General features: G+C 37.2%; 1 protein-coding gene and 1 non-coding gene across 3 annotated transcripts; both read right to left on the bottom strand.

The window, feature by feature from the left end:
- Positions 1 to 7,866: 7,866 nt before the first annotated feature.
- TRNAL-CAA (transfer RNA leucine (anticodon CAA)) lies at positions 7,867 to 7,950 on the bottom strand. Its single transcript has one exon. It is a non-coding gene; the product is annotated as a tRNA-Leu (tRNA).
- Positions 7,951 to 9,266: 1,316 nt separating this feature from the next.
- On the bottom strand, positions 9,267 to 16,723 carry LOC131316774 (DDT domain-containing protein DDR4). 2 transcript variants are annotated; one of them, XR_009197275.1, is made up of 12 exons: positions 16,348 to 16,717; positions 14,833 to 14,943; positions 13,410 to 13,496; positions 13,279 to 13,316; positions 13,089 to 13,170; positions 12,726 to 12,832; positions 12,500 to 12,653; positions 12,201 to 12,293; positions 11,892 to 12,006; positions 10,994 to 11,036; positions 9,441 to 10,132; positions 9,267 to 9,409 (listed from the first exon to the last, which is right to left on the bottom strand). XR_009197275.1 is itself a non-coding variant. In XM_058346217.1 (11 exons), the coding sequence occupies exons 1-11, from the start codon at positions 16,492 to 16,494 to the stop codon at positions 9,628 to 9,630; spliced, it is 1,482 nt and encodes a 493-aa protein (XP_058202200.1). In that variant the 5' UTR covers positions 16,495 to 16,723; the 3' UTR covers positions 9,385 to 9,627. The 2 variants fall into 2 exon arrangements, 1 of the variants encoding a protein (XP_058202200.1); XM_058346217.1 differs by having other exon boundaries at positions 9,385 to 10,132; positions 16,348 to 16,723.
- Positions 16,724 to 21,142: the final 4,419 nt, after the last annotated feature.

The raw sequence follows: 21,142 nt of genomic DNA on the forward strand, positions 1-21,142 counted from the left end.
CTATCTAGGTCTCCAAAATTTTCGAGAGAGTCAACTGTGTGATTTTTGTAGAATAAATTTCTCCACAATGCATTTCTTTGCTAGTATAATTATTGGACAAATTTCTATTTTATTTATTATTTTCTCTTTCGTTTTGTAGGATGCAGTCGTTGGATGATATACAACTATCGTCATCGTCACCATCTTTACCGGCTCAATCATCTGCGAATTCGGTTCAATCATTTGTGAATTCTTTTGAGGTACTTATCAATCCTCAAGTTAAAGACGAATTCATATAGAAAATTAAACAGCAATTTGCCAACATAGAGGAAGTTCAGATGTTTTACAATGATTATGCTAGACAAGCAGGATTTAGTACGCAAGTCCATTCTAGCAAGACTAATAAGAATGGTCAAATCACTAGGAATGAGTTTGTTTGCTTCAAATAAGGGCAGAAACACCCAACAACTACTGGGCCCGTAAAACACAAACGGGCTATAATTAGAGAGGGTTGTCAGGCAAAAGAGATCGTTGTGAGAAGAGGTGAAAGATTTGAAGTCTCCCAATTTGTCAAGGGTCATAATCACCCTCTAACGACCCCAAAAAAGGTGCATCTTTTGCACTCTTATCGTAAAGTGACACCTGTACAAAAGTCTTTAATGCAACAACTTGGAGATGCCAATGTGCCACACTTTCAACAGATGAATATTTTAGAGTTGCAATGTGAAGGTCTTGAAAATGTTGGATTTACAAAAAATATCTTTACAATGATAGAAGGAATGAGAGGAAATTAGTAGATGGACATGACGGGAATATGATGTAAGAGTATTTGCAGAGTGAAAAAGAAAAGAATCCCGGGTTTGCGTTTACATTCGAGACGGATGATGAGCAGAGAATGACGCATTATTTTTGGGCCGATGTGACTTGTAGAAAGTCATACAAGTATTTTGGGGACGTGGTGGTGTTTGATAGTAGCTACGACGCAAATAAATATTCTTTGATCTTCGCACCTATAGTAGGGGTTAATCATCACGGGCAGACAACACTTTTCGGGTGTGCATTCTTAAGTGACGAAACTTGTGATTCGTTTGTGTGGTTTTTTAAAGAATGGTTGAAAGTGATGCTAGGAGGCCCGCCCAAAATGATCATAACCGATTCGGATCCGGCAATGGCAAAAGCAATTGCTTCTACACTTTCAGATACCTATTACAGGTTATCCATTTGACACATTGTCGATAAATTTTCTCAAAAACTAGGTGCACTAGCATATATACAACATTACGAGGAGTTTAAAAAATATATATGAAATTTCGAGAACCCAGATGAGTTTGAAGCAAGATGGTTAAAGATCGTGCAAAAAGCACATTTGTCCAACAATGAATGGTTAAATGACATGTACACAATCCGTGCAATATGGATTCCTGTCTATACGAAACACATATTCTCTGCCCACATAACTAGTAGTCAAAGAAGTGAAAGTGTTCATGTATTCATCAAGAGGACGTGTCTAAGAATAATTCATTATTGGAGTTTGTGACATGATTTGATAGAGCACTTTCAAATTTACAGCATAATGAATTGGATTTAGATCATAAAGATGTGAATGAGAAGCCTGTGCAAAAAACCTCGTGGTTCATGGAAAAAAGAATGAGTGAATTGTATACGCGGACTTTTTTTACAAGTTCCAAGAGGAAATCCATCAGAAGGATACTTATGTGTTTGCGAAGACGGATGAGGATGAACATCGTTGTTTGTGAAATGTTCAGAAGGCAGTGAAGGTTCAAGATTTCGTGAGATTTCGGTAAATAAGTCATCAAACCATGTCAGTTATAGTTGTAAAATGTTTGAATTCGATGGAATTCCATGTCAGCACATGCTAGCGTATTTTGCTAGAATGCAAATTATGGCACTATCTGATCAGTACATCTTGCGGAGGTGGACTGTTGCAGCAAAAGCTAACAGGATTTTGGATGACTTGGATGGGGAAAGAGGGAAAGAAATATGTGGCAATTCAATGCTAACGAGGCGACAGTGTGTCTTCCAACTATTTTCGAATGTAGTTGATGACGCCCTATTAACTGAAGACGAAACACAAGTTTTGGAAGAAGCACTGGAATCAGTTAGAAAAAGGGTTACACTCATGAAAATTCTCGCGAAGATGGCGAAGGGGGTGGTATCCGTGTTCCTATCTCTCTTGGAAGCCAACTTAGTTATAAAGAACCACTTCCAGTCAGGGCAAAGGATTGTGGTAAACGACTCAAATGAGGAAAAGAGAAGGCTGTCAAGGCATTAAGGAAATGTAATGGTTGTGGGTTAACAGGGCAATCACATGACAAAAGGAACTGTCCAAAACTTCTCAACATATACGTGTATGCATCTAAGTATGTTCATGTAAAATTTAAATCCCATTGCTACACCAAGTGTAAGTATGTTCATGTTGTTTTTTTTGTTAGGCCTTCGCAAGATGTTTGGTTTAATGATGAGGACGACGACGAGGACGACACTAACAATGAGTGAAAATTGTAATTGTTTATACTTATTATTAATTCTTTAAATTTTTATTGTTACAAGTGTTTGCATTTTTTCTTTCTTTTATTCATCTTATGATTTATTCATGCTTCAGGTATGGAAAAACGACTCCTAAGAAGAAGGGGTTGTGCGGAAATGGAGATGGAAGAGAGACTTAAATTAGTTAGAGGTTGTAAGGACTTGGAAGATCGACGAACTATAATTTAGATACATTTGGTGTGATTTGCAATTTATTTGGAAAAAACTTGTTTTTTTATTTTTATTATGGGACTTGTGTTTTCAGTGTAATCAATTTGTTGTAAGTTAGATAGGTTTTAGTTTCTCCAAAGTTAGTGAAGTGTGTATGTTTGTCTAGGCAATCTACAGTTTTTAGTAGTAGTAGTTTTGGCTACATAAATATTGTGAAAAATAGGTGCTGGAAACAGAGGAGGAGAGAGATTCCTCACTGAATCTGGAAACAAGGAGGAGAGAGGTTGCTTGGGCAATCTGCAGTTTTTAGTATGTTGCATGCTTGATCTAGTTTTTGTAAAATTGTGGTTCATGGAAATAAACGACAAAATCCATGACCATTTCTACTTCTTAGTTCTTGCCGCAAATGATATTTCAACTTGCAAGTGCAAAAATAGATTAAAGTATGATCATTTCCAGTAAACCATGAACGAACCCATATTCATATCCCTAAGAAGAGCTTGCTACCACCAGAAAAACATGACAACAACCAACAAACTAAGTAACAGCAAAATGTGTGGTACAAGACCACCAAACAAGGTTAATATTACAAGGTTACAAACTAAGAAAAACAGAGCTCAACTATAGCATTAGAAATAAACATAAGTCAAGGTTACAAGGTCCATCATCCTAAAGCTAAAGAACCAAGTTTTGCTCATAGATCATCCAACTCCTCCTTAAGGTTATCTCTCTCCTCAAGTGTTATTTTCAATTGATGCGCAAGTGATTGTTGGTCTTGGGAACCGTCGGACTCCTCTCTAGACGAACCATCACACTTCTTCAAATAAGTTGAATAAGCTTTTCGTGCCTCCACTTCAGTCTCATAACCTTTAAAGGAATTGTGCTTAAAGCCGGTGGTCTGACTATGAGCTTCCGCCCAAGAGTCAAAAACCCCGGGAACCCGACCAACGAACACAACATGCCATTTCCCCATTTTCCAACTTGTTGAAATATCATACACAGAATGAATAGGACAAATGACATATAATCAACAAATTGCCACTCATCAATTAGATCTTATAAGAGCACTTGCCTAGTAGGTTGCAGGAATCACTCTATAATCAACAAAACAACCATTTTAGTAATGCTAATTTAACAACACCACTAAAGACTAGGCCTGTCAATGGGCCGGATCCGATCCGGATCCGACAGATCCGGATCCGGATCCGAATCCGATAAGACACAATCCGATCCGGATCCGATAAGACTCAAATCCGATAGTGAGAATCCGGATCCGAATCCGAAAAATTCGGATCCGGATCCGAAAATCCGAATCCGATCCGGAAACTTTTTTTACTTCAAAAATTTTAGCCAAAAAAAAATATTTTTTTCAAAAAAAAATTATTTTCAGAAAAAAAAATTAAAAAAATTAAAATAAAAAATAAAAATAAAAATACAACTTCTTAAACATTTTTTTTTTCAAAATAAAAATTTTACTATTTTTTTAAAAAAAATTAAAATTTAAAAAAAAAATAAAGTTCGGATTCGGATTGATAACGGATTTAATCCGATCCGATCCGGATCCGACCCGGATCCGTATTGAATTACCGGATCCGGATTATCGGATTATCGGATCGATGTTATCGGATTCGGATCCGGATCCGGATCGGATTTTTCGGATCGGATCCGGATCGAATCCGGTCCATTGACAGGCCTACTAAAGACACCCCATTCCAGAGTTCTCTTTGATTAAGATGATTTGAGAGGCATGTCAACAAGGATGGGGAGTCCCAACCTGACATACTTATTAATGCTTAATCCTTCCAAAAAATAATCTATCAAAAACATAATTTAAATAGAAAAACCACAAGGTTAAATTCCCAAAGGAACTCTAGAAACTGATCTATACTTGATGCTTTCAGTTTTTTGAAAGAAATAAGAATCCTAGCATCGTGTTAAGACAAGCATATTATCCTATTGTTCAAGGCACATTCCACCATGTAATTTCCAAAGGCCTTCAATCATTTCTTCTTTTCTTTGTTGGAAAAAACAAAGGTGTAATTAGTAAGTCTGAAGTGAAGTCCATAAATCAGACCAATCAATTTGAGAAAAATAAACAAGTATCTACCTAGTCAAGTCTGTTTTTTTTTTTTTTTAAATCAGGAATCACAAATCCAACAAAAAAAACATTTTTTTTCTCGTACAGAGTAGTAAATAAATCTATTGTCAGTGGGTTGTAAATTTTCAAACAGATTAACTACCGTAAATAAATCTACTGTCAGTGGGTTGTAAATTTTCAAACAGATTAACTACCGTACAAATCTAAGAAAAAGAGATAGCGAAGACCGATTGGTTCGAGCCCTAACCTAACTGGTTCAAAACCCTAACTTCAATTTGAACGAGAGAGAGAGACCTTGGATCTTTTTCTTCTTGGTTCTTCTTCGTGAATTTGAATCTGATTTGTCGTCTTCAATCTGAATAGTTGCGCAAAAAAAACCTTAACGCGTGAACGGATATAGAACAAAACAGAAAGATAGATTTCGTGAGAGAAGATGGAAGAGAGAGAGTTCGAGAAAAGAGAGAGGGAAGACCTATTTTTCGTTCGTGTTTGTGTTCGTATTCGATCAATCACCTCAAGCGTCAGAAGCACCTCAATCGCCTCCCTCTCTCTCTCTATGTGTGTGTTCGCATGGAATGAAGGAAAGGTGAGGAGAATCCGTATTTGTTATGACCCATTTTCATATATACCTGTGAGCTATTTGAGTGATTTTAACCCATGAATTGGCGTTCTAGATCTTGGCCATTGGATTAGATCCAACGGCCACAAAGGAGGTCCGCATTTTTGGGTAAGATACAGTGGTCCTTATAAGAGTCGGACCATGTATGTGTGTGTCTGTGTGTGTGTATATATTTGAGCCGAGCCTAACCAAGCCGTTACCGAGTCGAGTCAAGCCAACTCGTGAGCCTGTTGAGCCGAGCCTAACTAGGCTCGAGCTTGGCTCGTTTGTTTAACGAGCCACAAAATTAGCCGAGCCGTAACCGAGCCGAGCCGAGCTGGCGAGTAGCTCGGCTCACTTACAGCCCTACCTATAAGAATCATACTCAAGCCTTTTTCTCTCTCTAGGCGGCTTCCCAGTTTCTCTCCCTTTGGTTCTCCTGCGGCTAGGGTTTCGACTGGGGGAGATGCCTCCTTCTCCCCCAGGCATCTTTCTCCCCTCCCTCTCAGATCCCTTAATCTGCAGCGTTTCTCCTTCCTCCCTCTTCCCGCCGTTGCTCTCTCCGGCATGTTTCACCTCTGTTTTCCTCGTTTCCCATCAATTCTTTCTCCTAGGTGTTTCAATCATTGGGCTTAATGGCTAGGGGGTTTTGTTCGGTGGCAGTTGATGGTCATTTTGCTTAGGGGTGTTTGGTTTCCACGCCGTCTCGTCTGCTAGGAGGAACGGTTTTGTCTATCTAACGACATTATGGTTTCCACTTCGGCCTTTGCTCGGTGCTACCTTTCTCTCTGTTTACCATGTTGATCTGCTCTGTCCATGGTTTCCGATTTGTTGGGTGGTGGGCGCGAGCGTGCATCTTCCTTCTGAGCTTCGATTTCAGTCCGACGATGGTGGTTGCTGATGGTGGAGGGTTGTGGATGTTTAGGTTCTTGGACAGCAGCTTTGCTTATGGGCCGAGATGTAAGGGTGTTGGTTGCAGTGGTTGATGTAGCGACGGTTCAGTCTGCGACCGGGTTAGTGCTGTTAGGTTTAGGTTTTCTCAGAGGATTAGGGTTTTGGTGGTAATTGGGCATGTTGTTTGTTGTTTGGGTTTGTTTGTTTTTCAAGTGTTTTGGGCTTGTCCATTTGTTTGGGTTGGGTTTCTTTTGGGTGTTTGTTGGTGCCTTCCCAACTTTGAGTTGTAATTTTTTTTTCTTTTTATTTTTTAAAAAGAAATGTGAGGTGAGGTGTAGTAATAGGTGAGATACTACCGTATGTGCATGATGCTACCTGGTGTGTCACTACAGAGTTTCTATTTTGTATCATTTTATTAATGATATGAAAACATTTCTTTGCTTATAAAAAAAATTCACTATTACCTACCATAACTGTTAATAATATTGATCAGTTCAAATGGTTCGATCGCTTGGTTAAACTCTTAATCAAATTAATCAATTCACATTAGCCAATTGTTTCAATTACTCATCGATCACTATCAGCCAACATCACTGTTGACTATCACATCTACTATTGATATTGGTCAATTCAAATGATCTGATTGCTTGGTTAAACTCTTGATCAGATTAATTAATTCATTATCATGTTTATCAAATAAAATGATTCAATTACTTGTTAGGTATCTGAATCTAATTGAATAGTATATCCTAATTAAATTTATTGTCTTATTTCAATTGAGGGTCTAATTTAAGATTTATTAGTTATTGGTTTAGCCTTTTCATCAAATTTTATTAAGATAATTACCTTGTAGCGTGTATTTATAACAGGAATATAAATTACATATGTAAGTTATCAAAATAGTAATTGAATACCTTGTTTCACAAGAATATTTTTCAATTGGTGGTTATTTAAAAGTAAGCTAGTTAAATATGATTTTCAATATTAATTGGAAATTAATGAAATTTTTTTGTTTATATTAGTTTTTAAGTTATTATTCTAGTGATTATTTATACCCAAATTAAAATTTTAAGTTAGATTTATATTCTCACCCAATTTTTCAGGTTGCCCCATAAACCATGGCATAGCTAAAGAACAAAAGTCAGAGTGGATATGGCATATAGTGGTGTGGTTTTACAAATTCCTAAAAGCAAATTATTTTTCTTTCAAAATTGGTGACTTGTTACCGGACTCACCTGTTGTGGTAAGTGTGGCCATATATTGTAGTAAATGTAGCCAACAATATAGTAAAAGACTAAGAGTGATCATAGTAAATGATATGCAAAACCAGTTCGTGTGGTAAGTAAAATAACGATATTTTGATAGGAAAATCATAAAAACTAGTATCTCATTTTTAACAGATTCACCTTACTTTTTGTTGGTGGTTTTAATTCAATGACTGAGATTTACATAATTTTTAATCTAAAGGTCCATATCACTGCATGCGTAACTGCGTAAGTGAATTACAAATCTATTTAGAAAAAAATCAAACAAGGCACAAACCACAAAAGAGGGGGGGGGAAGGGGAATGATGGGAAATTGTCAGAAGTGGGGTTTGAACCCACGCCCTCTTACGAGGACCAGAACTTGAGTCTGGCGCCTTAGACCACTCGGCCATCCTGACGTTTGTTGGCATTCTACTTCACTTTAATTATTTATAGTATATTCTTACAGATCTCTCTTTACCTTCCATCCCATTAAAATGAACAGAAAGATAATGAGAAACCAAATTTTACGCTCATTATATCCTCTACTAGCTAGGAAAAGCGCGCGCGAGAGATTGGGCCAGGTATAATTGATAGCTATGTATATTCTGAATTACATCTTTTTCAATCATTCTTAAAAGTTATTCGACAATCAAACATATCCGTGAATAGATATTCCAAAGAAAATCGAAAAATGGTTGTATTGATTTTGAGATTATATAGGGAAAACAAAAAATAATAATTTATGGAACTAAAATACCGTGCCTTTTTTTTTTTGAATTAAAATTCTACGCCATTAACACGAAAAAAAAGAAAGAAAGGAATGTAAATATACTTCTTCTTTTTTTTGGCAAATGTTAGAAGTTATATTTAACTGTGAGGCGAAAGCCTACATAACAAAAAGGAACCCCATGGGGGCAAATAGACGTCTGTAGACCAAACAAACCATTAGAAAGGGCAATCAAAGCACAATATGTACAGCCCTATTTCAAACTTGCCCAACGAGATCAGGTTCGCAGAAAATAAAACTAATACCAAGCACAAGACCAACAAACCACTAGACTAAATCCGGACATAAACCAGACTAAATCCGGACAAAAAATGAAATAAAGCAAAAAAAAAAAAACACTCCCCTCTGTGCAGCCCTTCTATACATGTGTGTGTATATACACACATATATACACACACGCGTTGTTATAGAGAAAGATAGAACACTGATCATGGGAACAATTTGTCTTTGTTTGTTTCCTCTTAGAAAATAGAAATATTATCTCCAAAAATATTGACAGTTTCATTATCCGTGTTTTTTCGTCTTTAGTGATTTTTAACGAAAAACTTTAAAAATATAAAAGCAATGCTGGAAAAATTCATTTAAGATGACAAAAATACAATAAATTTTTTTTTGTCACGTTAAGTGAATTTCTTTCAATTTCGGACTTTATTATCATACTTTTCCAATTCATCTAGTCATCACGAGCAATATAAATCAAAATCAAGAAAAAGAACCTTGCCAAAAAGTTAGCCCAAAACTTATAAAGGGGGAAATAAAAGTAGCCATGTTGAGTTTTACTTTGCCCTAGTGCGTCACATTCGTCACTCCTTACTCTATTTACCAACCTTTCCCAGCCCCTTCTCATCAATATAAATTAATTTGCATGTCTGTTTCCCAAATTCTTCCTAACAAACACTGTACCAACATTCTGAGTGTCTACAAGGGCCATAAGAAAACAAATCACAAACCCAAGTACTAGCATTTTGAAAATTACATAACAATTGACACCCAGATGGAGCTAAACAGAGTTAGCAACGGGTAAGAAACGCACCGCCTTGTTAAATCAATTCGATCAGCCTGATGAAACAAACTCTCGAGTTTGACGACTTTTTTTCTTTTGAAAGGCGAGTTTGACACAACTGACATCTTTACATTCCAATAAAGCAAGAAACATAATTCTCAGACACCACTTTCCAAAATACACATGCATAATTGCATAGGGCTTCTGGTTAAGAGAAACAAAATTGTAGAACACAACAAAAGATCAAGTGTGCTCAAGATTTCCTTGTCGTAATGCAAAAAATTGGCCCTGTTTGGAAGCATTCTACCTGTCACTGTCATCATCAAGCTCAACAGACCGAGATTTCTTAATGTCTGGCGTTTCATCAGATGACTGCCCATCTTCTGAATCAGGAACGACATCAGCTTCAAGTGCAGAATTGCGAGTAGGCCTCTGCCTCGACCTATTCTTTGCACCCAAATTTTTGTTTTCTGAAGCAGGAACGTTGCCAGTCCCAGCTAATCTCTCACTCCAGCGAAAACCAAAACGCTTGTGTGCAAAACTACCATTCTGCTTCTGAGATAGTGTTTTGTCATTCTTGTTGTCATTATCACCGTTTTCCTTTTCGCTGTCAGAGTAGTTACTATCATTACCTCCATTAACGTCCTCACTTTCAGTGTCACTTACTATTGCATAGTCCTCTGCATGAAAGGAACCGTTTCTCTGGTCGGTTTCCGAGTCTGAGCGTTCATTGGAAGTATTTTTGTTACTTTTACTGTGGTCACTATGCTTTTCTTCATGTGTTCGCTCTTCAGTAGTCTTCCTTTTCCTGAATGAGAAATGAAGGTATAATCAACAAGAGGACCTCATATATCTGGATCAACAATCTAATTAATTGGATACTAGATATGAGACCCTTTCATGTAATGTACACATTTTTTTTATTTCTCTTGTTCCATTCGGTAAATAGTATTACAGCCAAAACGAAAGACATTCACTTTCATTCAAGCACAGAAGACAGTATTCCCAACTGAAGCAAAGACGTGTCCCATATGCAAAGACGTGTCCCATATGTTCCAGGCCCAGAATTGAGGACATAGAATTTCACCACAGACCTATGTAAATTGGAGGTACAACTAATTTAATCAAAAACTGCTATTTTTTCCCAAGCACATGACGACATTAATATGGTTAAACTATGCCTTTTTGCATTATTTTTGTTATCATCTTAATAATGCCCTTGTGTGGGCTCAATTATTTTCAAGCAAAGACCATCACAGATATGCCCAAGGTCACGCCAAGTTTGGGCAATGTGATTGCATTCCAACACACCAGTCCATGGGTACTGTCATTTTGTTGCAAAACATGGCTTCTGAATAAAGTAATCCTGAAGCACTTTCTTCCATTTAAATAGTAAGATTAGAATTTTGGTCTGCTGAAATACAGAATTGTTCAAGTTGTTTTAGAAGCATTTACCCTATATTTTTCGCGAAGACGAATGTAGCCCTGAAGCATACCATTCTAATTCTCATTCTATAAGTCCTAAAATAAGCCCATTTTGCTTGAAATATGGTGATGAGATTGCATGAAATGACAAAAAATGTCCAAAAGCAATGCCACATGAGAGACACCACAGAAGTAAAACAAAGCAATAAAACCATGCAAGTGGAACCAGATTAAATAACCTTACTTTGTCGGTTGAGTAGCCTCCTTAATGGCCTTATCGAAATCCTCTGCACATCAGTTTCCAAAGAAAAAGAAGCCCTTTTAGTAATATAAACAAACAAAACCAAGTTAAATTCCAAGAAAAAGAAGCCCTTTTAGTAATATAAACAAACAAAACCAAGATAAATCAAAGAATGCACATCAAAATCTTTATGAGATAAGAAAACAGTTTGCACCAAAAAACCAACCCCGACCCTCTTATATGCAAGAAGCCTACAACTTACCCCCCACTGCACCACAATAAACACGGACAGAAGTATGATGATGGAAATGAAGTGCCTAATTGGTGCTAATATCAAGATCAGAAACAGATCTATGGTAAAAGCTTCCTACCATAATGCTCCTACATACATGATACATTTATTACATCTATACACATCCCAGATATGTGCAGCTGTGCTTTTAAGTGCTGCTCAACAGATTTAGCAAAACTGAAGCCACTGCAAAGTTCATCTTTCCAAATAGACTACTTGTGAGCAATCTAGTATGTTTTGCACATTGATATTACTCCTGATATGAAAGGTCACTAAGAACCATATATGCTAAGTGCATCCCAATCGAGCTTCAATTCCATCCAAAGTAACCGGAAGCAGTGTCAGCAGATGAGCTTCTAACTTCCCTTTTTTCTCAAGATTAGTGGTTTCACAATTCTTGGGCTTTGGATTCTCTGATGATTCGGTCCAACCAATCAAGGGCTGCGTCATCATCCTATTTGTCTAAACTTATGTGTACCCAAAGGTCCCAAACTATTGATGCACTACAACAACAAAAAACTGACCAAGAAAAAGATAAAGATTGTGTATTAACTTTAGGGTCAAGCCACCAAAAAAAAAACATGTACATAAGCAAATATTACATCTTACCAAATGTATAACAGACAGGCCTGCGGTTGCGGCAGGAGCGAGTAATCCCAGAATTGCGAAAGCCATCCATAAGCATCTCTTGCCTTTGTTGCTGCTTCAGTGCCCTTTCTTTCTTCTGTGGAGGGCAAAAGTATGAGCGTCACCTAAACCCCATATGAACAAGAGAAATATCTAGAATCCATGACTGTCAGCATCAAATTCATAGTTGCAGAGGCCAACACAAACCAAAATCTTGTAATTCAGAGAGAAGATTCTGAGAATATAATATTATGCACACAAAAAAAAAGTGAGAAGAATCTGGAGAATGACCTTATGAAGTTTCTCAAGAACAGGAATGGCATCAGTTTGAATGACTTTAACAACAGCTACTTCCAGTTTAGCTTCACTTGTCGAAAAATCATCCTGTCATTACCAACAACAAAACCAAGTTACAATTCTGCATAAAAGAAACAAACTGGAGATATCAACAACAAATGGACAACCGACAAGCCAATCAAACTCTAAATTTGGAGAAGGATATTAGAGAAATTGCTTCACTTATACTGACTATTTTGTTTCTGAAACAATATTATGCTTCAGGGGCCAACAAACAAAATTGATTATCTTACCACAACTTTGCGGAATTCCTCAAGGTTAGTTGCAAGTGTTTCCCACTCAGTAATGATAGTGGGTGTATTTTCTTTGCCCTTAACTTCTGGCTTGGACTCAAACTTACTTACTTCCTTGTATAGCCTATGACCAATAACTGCATTTCCATCACACCTATCATGTACAGATTGGGCGTTAACAACATTGGTCTTGCACATATTTAAGCTCACATACCACACAAATTACCAGTATGTCGTTCCACTTCCATCTTCCCCAATCTTATCTTTCCGGAAAGACGAAATAGAATTTCCGTCTTTTAGCGTATTATTAATGTAAGACACTGCATCATCTTGCTGTAGAAAAAATAAACCAATTGTCACAACAAACAAAATGAACATAAAACTAAAAGGACCTGGCAAATTCATGTCAAGAGTAATATTTGGCAACTTAAAAACAACACAGCGGCGGACTTAATCAGAGGATACGCCACCAGCAATTGCAACAAGGAAGCAACAGAAATAGTACGGCAACTAAAAAAAATCATATCCACACACAAGCAGTCAGAAGGATACATTGAACCAACAAAAATAGAAAGGCTGGAATAATTACATCGGCTCGAATTTCACAGAGTGCTTTTAAAAGTAGTAGACGGTTGGTTGGATCAAGTTCCTTGTATCTGGATATTTCCTCTCTGCACAATCCATGGCAAAAAAAGGCCAGGATACCGTAAATTAAAATCTAGATAGTATAAGGCATAAGACCTGGTTAAACAATACGGAAACAAGTCAAAAGGCAATACCCCTTAGCCACGGTCAGTGGAATATCCCCATCAGCAACCTGCAATCAAAGGCCAAAGAATAGTAATGGTCCGGATGTATTTATAGAGTAGCAATAACACTAAACAAAATAACAGTCTAGACTTATACCCACCCATGGCCACCACATAGCAAGTTTCTTGCAGAGCACTGTCACCCAAGCATCACGACCATTCAATGTTTTACTTACAGGTGGTATTCCCTGAGAAGCATTAAGTCAGGATACATATGTGATATCAAGTCTATATATATATGTTTCAACACCATAAACAAAAGAACGGGAAGCTTCGTTGTTTTGAAGACATTTGAGAACCACACGGAAACAAAAGCATTATGTTGGAGTTCCCAGATGCTTGTTGTTAGGAGTATAAACAAACTAGTCCCTCTCAATAATTCCTTGAGCTTTAAGATGAGCTAGTGGAGTCTGGACAACAATCTAACATGGCATCAAACAAGACAATAGATCTTGCGTTCAAGCCTCGCTCCCATCCGAAACTATTATATTTGCATGGGTTTAGCTCACCTATGGAGGAGATTCTAGTGATTCTCGCTGCACATGATGGGGCGTGTAAATAAAAAGTATATCATCGCCCATCTCACTAACAGCTTGAGCTTTTAGATGAGTTGGTGCTCCAAAATATAAGCAAGTATTTCCATGCCAGTTAAATACATTTTTAGTTCTCAACGCTTGAAGGAACTATCTAACTACTTTACTCGTATCATTTTCAAGAATTTGGTAATCGCCAAAATGTTTTTGTCGAGACAAAGGCAGTTTATAATGTCAATTTTCCCCACACAAGATTGACAGTGGCATAAAATCCAATAATTATTACACTTTATAATGTATTGTATTGTATTGTATTCTACTGGACTCATTCCCCCAATGAACCAACCGATGAATCAATGCAGAAAATGAGGACAGGTTAAAAGAAACACTGAAAGGGCACACGTAATTCGGGCACGACTAAATCTCCATGGACATGAAAAAGAAAATTAGCTCTTTGCTAAGGTCCTTGGTTGCTGCTCTAAGATAACTAGCATTATTCGTTCGGAAACTTGTTCCCGCCAGCAGGCGCAAAGTAGGTATGGGTTAACTTTGGCAGAGGTTTACATACCACAGGACGGAATAGAGTTGCATATATACACTCTAGATCCTGAAAAAAAATTCTCAGGAAATCATGGTATGAATTATCCAAATGAAAGGATATGAAATCACTAATACGGTTTGGAGTATCAAAACAAATTAGCAACTAACATAACCAGCTCTTAGAAGCACCACTTAATTTTTCTCTTTATGAATACATAACACTTCTTAAGATGTAAGGAATGTAAGAACAATGCCTACTCCGGAAAAAAATTCCGAGTCTGGAAAAAAATAAAGTGTTAATTGGGTTGAACTACGTATATGTTCGTCTTCTCCAATTCAAAACACAGACAATGAAATTGCACACTGTGGTTGTGAGATCTCAAACAGACAGCTCAATTATACGAAGAAATGAAATAAATTATCAGTTCATAAACAATGAATAAACCAAAACCTTCAAAAGCGTAATGTGAAGCTTCTCGAGCAAACTGTTCGGTGTTATAAGAGCTGCCTCGATCTCTTCAGCTGATACCTTCATATTACTCTCAATAACAGGCTCAAACACCTGTAAAAATTCCAGATAACCATCCAAATGCATTAGTGCATGCAAACAGGGGTGGACACATGGGGGTGCCAGGGGGTGCCCAGGCCGCAGCACAACTCTACACATTTTCACATATTATACTAGTTTTTCAGGTTCATTAGGAAAAAGTTCTATGGAATTGGCCCCTGCAACCCCCTTGGGTGAAAAAACAATCTTAAAATTGCTAGGTTTGTGTGGAAAAAAATTTAGAACAAAATTACATGGCAACTACATATGTACACACAATCTAGCCTTTTCCTCTGATTTAGCAAGTATCACTGCATAATTACGGAATGTACTTCCTGTTACTACTAATGTAGAAATACAAATGGTTCAAATCTCGCGTCTACCACTTCATGCAAATACCTAGTTATTTAACCATGCATACATACCGGAGATTGAATAGGTCAAGTTGTGAAATTAGACAACCAATTTAAGTATGGAGCAAACACTATTATATAGATACACAAAAACAAAAAATGTAGATTGATTTGATCACATGTAAACAGAGATTCAGGCACCTACAAACACATAAATGATTTCTTCATACAAATGGATACATTAGATCACACAGATGCTTTCATACATGATCTAAACCATCACAATGTTTTTGTGCATTCAAATACCCAGTTATTTTGACCATACATATATCGGGTACGAACTTATACCGGAGATTGAGATAGGTAAACTTGTGAAATTAGACACTTGAGGAAACATCATTATGCAGATAAACAAGAAGAAAAACAGATAGTAATCAGGCCAGTTATGAACAGAAATTGAGGCACCTACATACACACAAATTTCTTCATAAAACGGAAATAGAAGCGCATTTATACAAGTTCGAAAGCGCAAAAAATGATGTCGTTCATGGGACATAGTTAATCTTATAACGGAGATTGAGGTAGGTCAACTCTATTATATCAAGACCTTGGGGTTTGGCCCAATGGTTGTGTAGTGCTGCTTAGGATCATGAGGTTAGGGTTTGACTCGTATGGACAAGAGGATGACCTCCTAGTAATCTAACAAGTATAACATCCTAGAAAAAAAAAAATTCAATTATATCGATACACAAAAAAAACGAAAATAATTTGGTAAGAGAGGGTTTTTTTTTCAATCGATAGGAGGGGAGATGGGAAAGGGGTGCGGCAATTTCCCCCCGATATACTCGAACCCAGGCATTTTACTTGGTAAGGGAGTGCCACAACCACTAGGCCAACCCCATGGTCTTGGTAAGTGAGATTGAGGTACCTACATACACATAATGACGTACATTTCTTCGTTCGAGTGAATAAATAAGCTCGGAGAGATGCAGTCATAGTGTCATACATGTGTTGAAAACGTGTAAAGCGATGTCGTTCGAGAGAAAGCAAAAGCAAGCGATCTTACATGCAAGAAATTAAGAACAGAAGCTAGCTCCCAACACCGTCGAAGCCCTTGCAGCGCAAGCTCCGAGTCTGGTGGCGAAGCCTCCGACTCCGTTGCGCCGTGTCGTCCTCCGACGGCCACCGTCGGCCGCCGGCTGTTTTGGGTCATTGATTTAGGGAGTTTGAGGGAGAAGAATCGGCGAATGGAGAGAGAGAGAGATAGAGAGAGATGGCGAAGAGGAACTGAAAGGGTCGATATACGGAGTAACAGTTTTGGGGGTTGTCCTTTTCCCGCCTAAACCTCTTTTACCTGTGACTGTGGTTGGGTTTAGATTTCTAGGGTTACTTTCTCCGGTGAGAATTTTTTTTTGGCCTGCGTGTTAGCGCGCAAGGGGCTCGAAGGTTTTTGGGATAGTTGTTAGAGATATGTATGGCTCCATTCTCGTAAACTTAATTTTCTTCCTTCCTTCGAATGTTTTGTTTGTTTTTCTAAAAAAATTTATTCGATTTGCGAGATGTTTTTCTGATTAATCAGCCGTCTCGACAAGATAAGTCTAAAAAGTACAAAATTATTATCGAAAATCAAAAAAAAATTACTAAAGAGTGAAAAGGTATCAAACAGCTGTTTTATTTATTTAAGGTGTCATTTTATTTGAATTTTTTCAACATCGGTCCATATTTTTTATATTTTTTCGATTCGTCGAACGATTAAACCCCTGAAAAGCTAAATAAAAAATATAAAAAATAAAAATTACTGGAATAAGTTTAATACTTATAAGTTTACAATAACGAATCCATATATATGAGAGTGGTGAGTGAACAGAAAAACTTATTGAAAATCGTGCTGAAAGAAATAATGATTCTGGAATCCCACGTGAACAAATATCCTTGACTCCTCCCTCCTATATGAATGGGAAAATTGTATGAACACATCCAAACCATGCACATACGGTAAAAATACATACCCAAATTCACACTCAAATAAATAACTATAGCTCCTATATACTACACCACTAATGTGTGGTCCCGTACATTTATTTTAAGTGTTTGTACATTTTGATTTTTATTTTGGGTGTAATTCTAGACTTGTGGGTAGAGTATGTGGGTGTGAAATTATTTGGGTATTCATAAAAGAATTTCTATGGAAGAGTTTGTGTTGTGTGCATAACACGGGTGTCATGCGTCTATTATCAAACTCATTTTCTTTGTAGTAGTACTTGGTTTTAACCTCTCTTTATTGTCTCACCGAGTAGCATTACATGTTAATTCGGGTTATTTGTGCATCGCTAGATATGTGATCAGAACACATTTGCCTTTTGACAAAATAGGTTTAAACATTCTTTGACCACATGACTACGAATACCTAATTGATCTAAATTTTACCGTGATTCACTTGCTCAATCTAAAAGCGTAGGCTACTTGAAAATCAAGTGAATACATGAGGCAAATGCATCATGTGATCAACCGAGGCTTCCTGGACATAGTGGCATTCCACCTCAATGTGTTTGATTCGTTCGCGCGGTATGAATTCTCTAAAATATTCATAAGACTCAAATTATTAGTATGTAACGGAGTAGGAGTAGAATTCGCTGAATTCTCTTGAGGAAGTCTAATTCAAATAGCAAGCAATGGGGCCTGTAACATTCCAATATTTAAAAAATAAAAAAATTAAACCATTCTTTTCTTTTCTTTTTGGTTAAAACAACTTGAAATAAAAATGGGATAACCGAATATACAGCCTACAAGGGGCATACCTCAGGAGGAAACAAAAGAAAGAAAAAAGAAGAATAAAGAAAAGTGACTCGTAAGCCAATTGGCTACAAGATACTAAAGTAAAGGGTACCATTTGTTTCCATTCCATCTAAAAAAGAGGGAATGGAAACAACTGAACATTAGTACCGAGAGATATGAGTTTGAGTCTATTACATAGCCATGAAATGGAAACAAAAAGCTTAAGGACTCCATTTGTTTTCGTAGCATTCGAAGCGTCTACAAAAGGGACATAGCACCATGCCACATGACTGAAATCTGGATTGGTAGCAGTCCGGATTACATGACCAATAAGTGGCCACCGCAAAGCACAACTATAGTTAGTGAAGTAGCAGCAAAAGAGAAGGCGCAAGCAATTAGTAAAATTCCGCACACAATTGCACATGAACAAAGCTGCCAATACCGTAAGGGAACTCTAACCAAACATGGACACAGATGAACCCAAAAGAAAAAGCAGAGAAAATAGAAAAAAACTAGGGACATGCCCCGTAGAAAGGCTTAAACAGCCCAAGGAACAACCCCCAGATGAACCATTCTTATTCAATCTCTATATTACATAATTATTTGATTCATCATATATCGAAGTAATTATTATATTTTTGATACTCCTATGAAACAATTAAATGTTGTAACGCCCCAAGCAGACCATTGACCCAATACCTTATTGTAAATCCACAAGTCATACCGTATGGAAAAAAATGTTTAAGTCCAATGTTGCAGTAGTAGTAGTTTTACATGGTTCCTTGTATCCTCAGAATCACCAATGTAGACTTTCGATGTAAAACAGAATATCACAAATGTAATGACTGTGATAAAAAAACTGGTAATGACTTCACCCTTACCGATTAGCCTTGTGACCATGGCTATTCTAGTTATAAGCCTAGCTCCTAACCTAACCTAACCCATTGAACCACAGGCCATCTAGTCACAAACTCATTAGAGCATCCGCAATGGTAATAATCAAAACCAATAATCAAAATGTATCATGTCAGTATTTGATTATCCATTTAGTCCATAATCAAATTTAACAACCTCTACCTCCACATTGGTTATTTTTGCATCCCTAACAACAACAAAAAACCCACAATACACAATGCACATTTGTCCAATCCCAAATGAGCTCCAATCACGCCAAATTATTATTCTCAATGAGACGATTCCAATTTGTGCTATTTTTTATTTTTGAGCTTGGTTATTAAGTTTTGGTTATTGGTAAAAGTTGTTAAGTTTGGTTATGGAATGTGTGAAATTTGGTTATTTGCTGAAAAACTTGTAACTTTGCTTACTACAATGTGAGGTATTTTTTGAGTATTGTTGTTATATTTGCTTATTCACACTTATTTGCTTATCACAATGTGAATGATCTTAGATATACACAAATGTGATTCATGAAGGCTTACTAACTTTTTTGGTCCCCAAAGTATTACGTTAGTCTCATTTTCGTCTCTAGTATAAAAATTGAAGACATTTGGTCCCTAACGTATCAATTTTGTACCAATCAAGTCCCCAAGCCTAACACCGTGAGCTCAATCCGTTAAAAAATGAAGGGCATTCTTGTCATTTCGCCCGGCCCAAATGTCTGCCAACAGAAAAATGAAAAAGAATAAGAAGAAAAGGTAAGTGTAGCGACAACCATGGTCGCCCGCTGCCATTGGCACCACCACCCTCCTCTCTTCTTCGTTCCTCTCCTCTTTCCTTTTATCCTCTATTTTTCAACAACATAACTGAGTACTACTCCTTATATTTCTCAATCCCAATACCTCATCTGAATCTCTTTCGCCATGACCGCCCTCTCCACTCTCTCACCTCCGCACATCTCTGCATTCCCTCCAAAAAACCCTTTCCATTTCTCCACCCAACCCAAACGCCTATTCAAACTATAGATCTAGGTTTTTCTTCCGTCAAACCACCTCGCACATCGACTCCAACAAATCACTCACCGCAACTTTCCAACCACCAACAAATTTTTGAGGTCTCTTTTTCCATCAGAGCCTCAACTCCGATGACCTCGGCGACAATGAGGATAACGACGACGACTTGTCCGGCAAGGTTTTGGGTGGCGGCGAATTGAGCGAAGAAGATGAATTCAATAGTTCGGAACAATGATAATGATGATGCGTTGGGAGGGAAACCTGTGTTTGAGGAGTTCAAATGGCAGAGAGTCAAAAGGATACTTACAATACTTAATGAGTCAAAGAGTTTGGTGAAGAGATGGGAAAGTCTACAATACACACCCCTTAAAAAAAGGGTGTACCATATGCACCTATTTTATGGTTCATTAATAACATTTTAGCGTGATTCGTAACTTTTGTTCTAGAATTCATAACTTTTCAACAGTACGATTCGTAACATTTTCATTATGATTCATAACATTTTGGTGTATCTCATAACCTTTATACGATTCGTAACTTTTTAGCAATATGATCGTAACATTTTCTCTATAATTCATAACATTTTTAGGGTACATATAATACACACCCAAATAAAGGGTGTGCATTGTAGTCTTTTCCGACGTGGATGAAGTCCCTTCCATTTACAAATTTCGAATTGATAAATTCCAGGTCACTAATTGTACTTTTTGATGATAGTGCTCTTCTAAAGAAGAAGAAGAGAGAATAAAAGGGAAGAGGAGAGGAGGAGAAGAAAAAAGGAGGGGGAGGAGAAGAAGAGAGAAATGAGGGTGGTGGGTCGGTGGCTGCAACGGCAGCCGGCGGCCATGGCAGTAGTGACGATGGCTGCCACTGCACTTTCCTCTTTTCATCTTCTTTTTCTATTTTTTTGTTAGGCAAAAATTTGAGGGTTGGCAAAATGACGATAATGTCCCTTTGACCCCGTTCTAGAAATCTTCTTAAAAAATAAGCAGCTTATTTCATATTTTCAAATTCAAAAATAATGTAAATAAAAAATAATTTTTAAAATTTTTTTGCACCGTGTAAAAGATCTTGATGAGATCTATCAAACAAGATCCATATTAGTAGAAAAATTATTTGCGTAAACATATTATTTTTTAGCTTGAATTTACCTTTTTAAAAAATAAGTACTTATTT

Source organism: Rhododendron vialii, chromosome 2a, assembly GCF_030253575.1.
Source record: "Rhododendron vialii isolate Sample 1 chromosome 2a, ASM3025357v1".
NCBI lineage: Eukaryota > Viridiplantae > Streptophyta > Magnoliopsida > Ericales > Ericaceae > Rhododendron > Rhododendron vialii.

What these genes read in the sequence shown, in the direction of transcription:
- LOC131316774 (XM_058346217.1), bottom strand. Translation starts at nt 16,494, where the DNA reads ATGACCCAAAACAGCCGGCGGCCGACGGTGGCCGTCGGAGGACGACAC. An exon ending in TTCACATTACGCTTTTGAAG is followed by an intron (nt 13,497 to 14,832) that starts GTTTTGGTTTAT and finishes AATGCTTCTCAG; the next exon opens with GGAATACCACCTGTAAGTAA. An exon ending in TTGCTATGTGGTGGCCATGG is followed by an intron (nt 13,317 to 13,409) that starts GTGGGTATAAGT and finishes CTTTGATTGCAG; the next exon opens with GTTGCTGATGGGGATATTCC.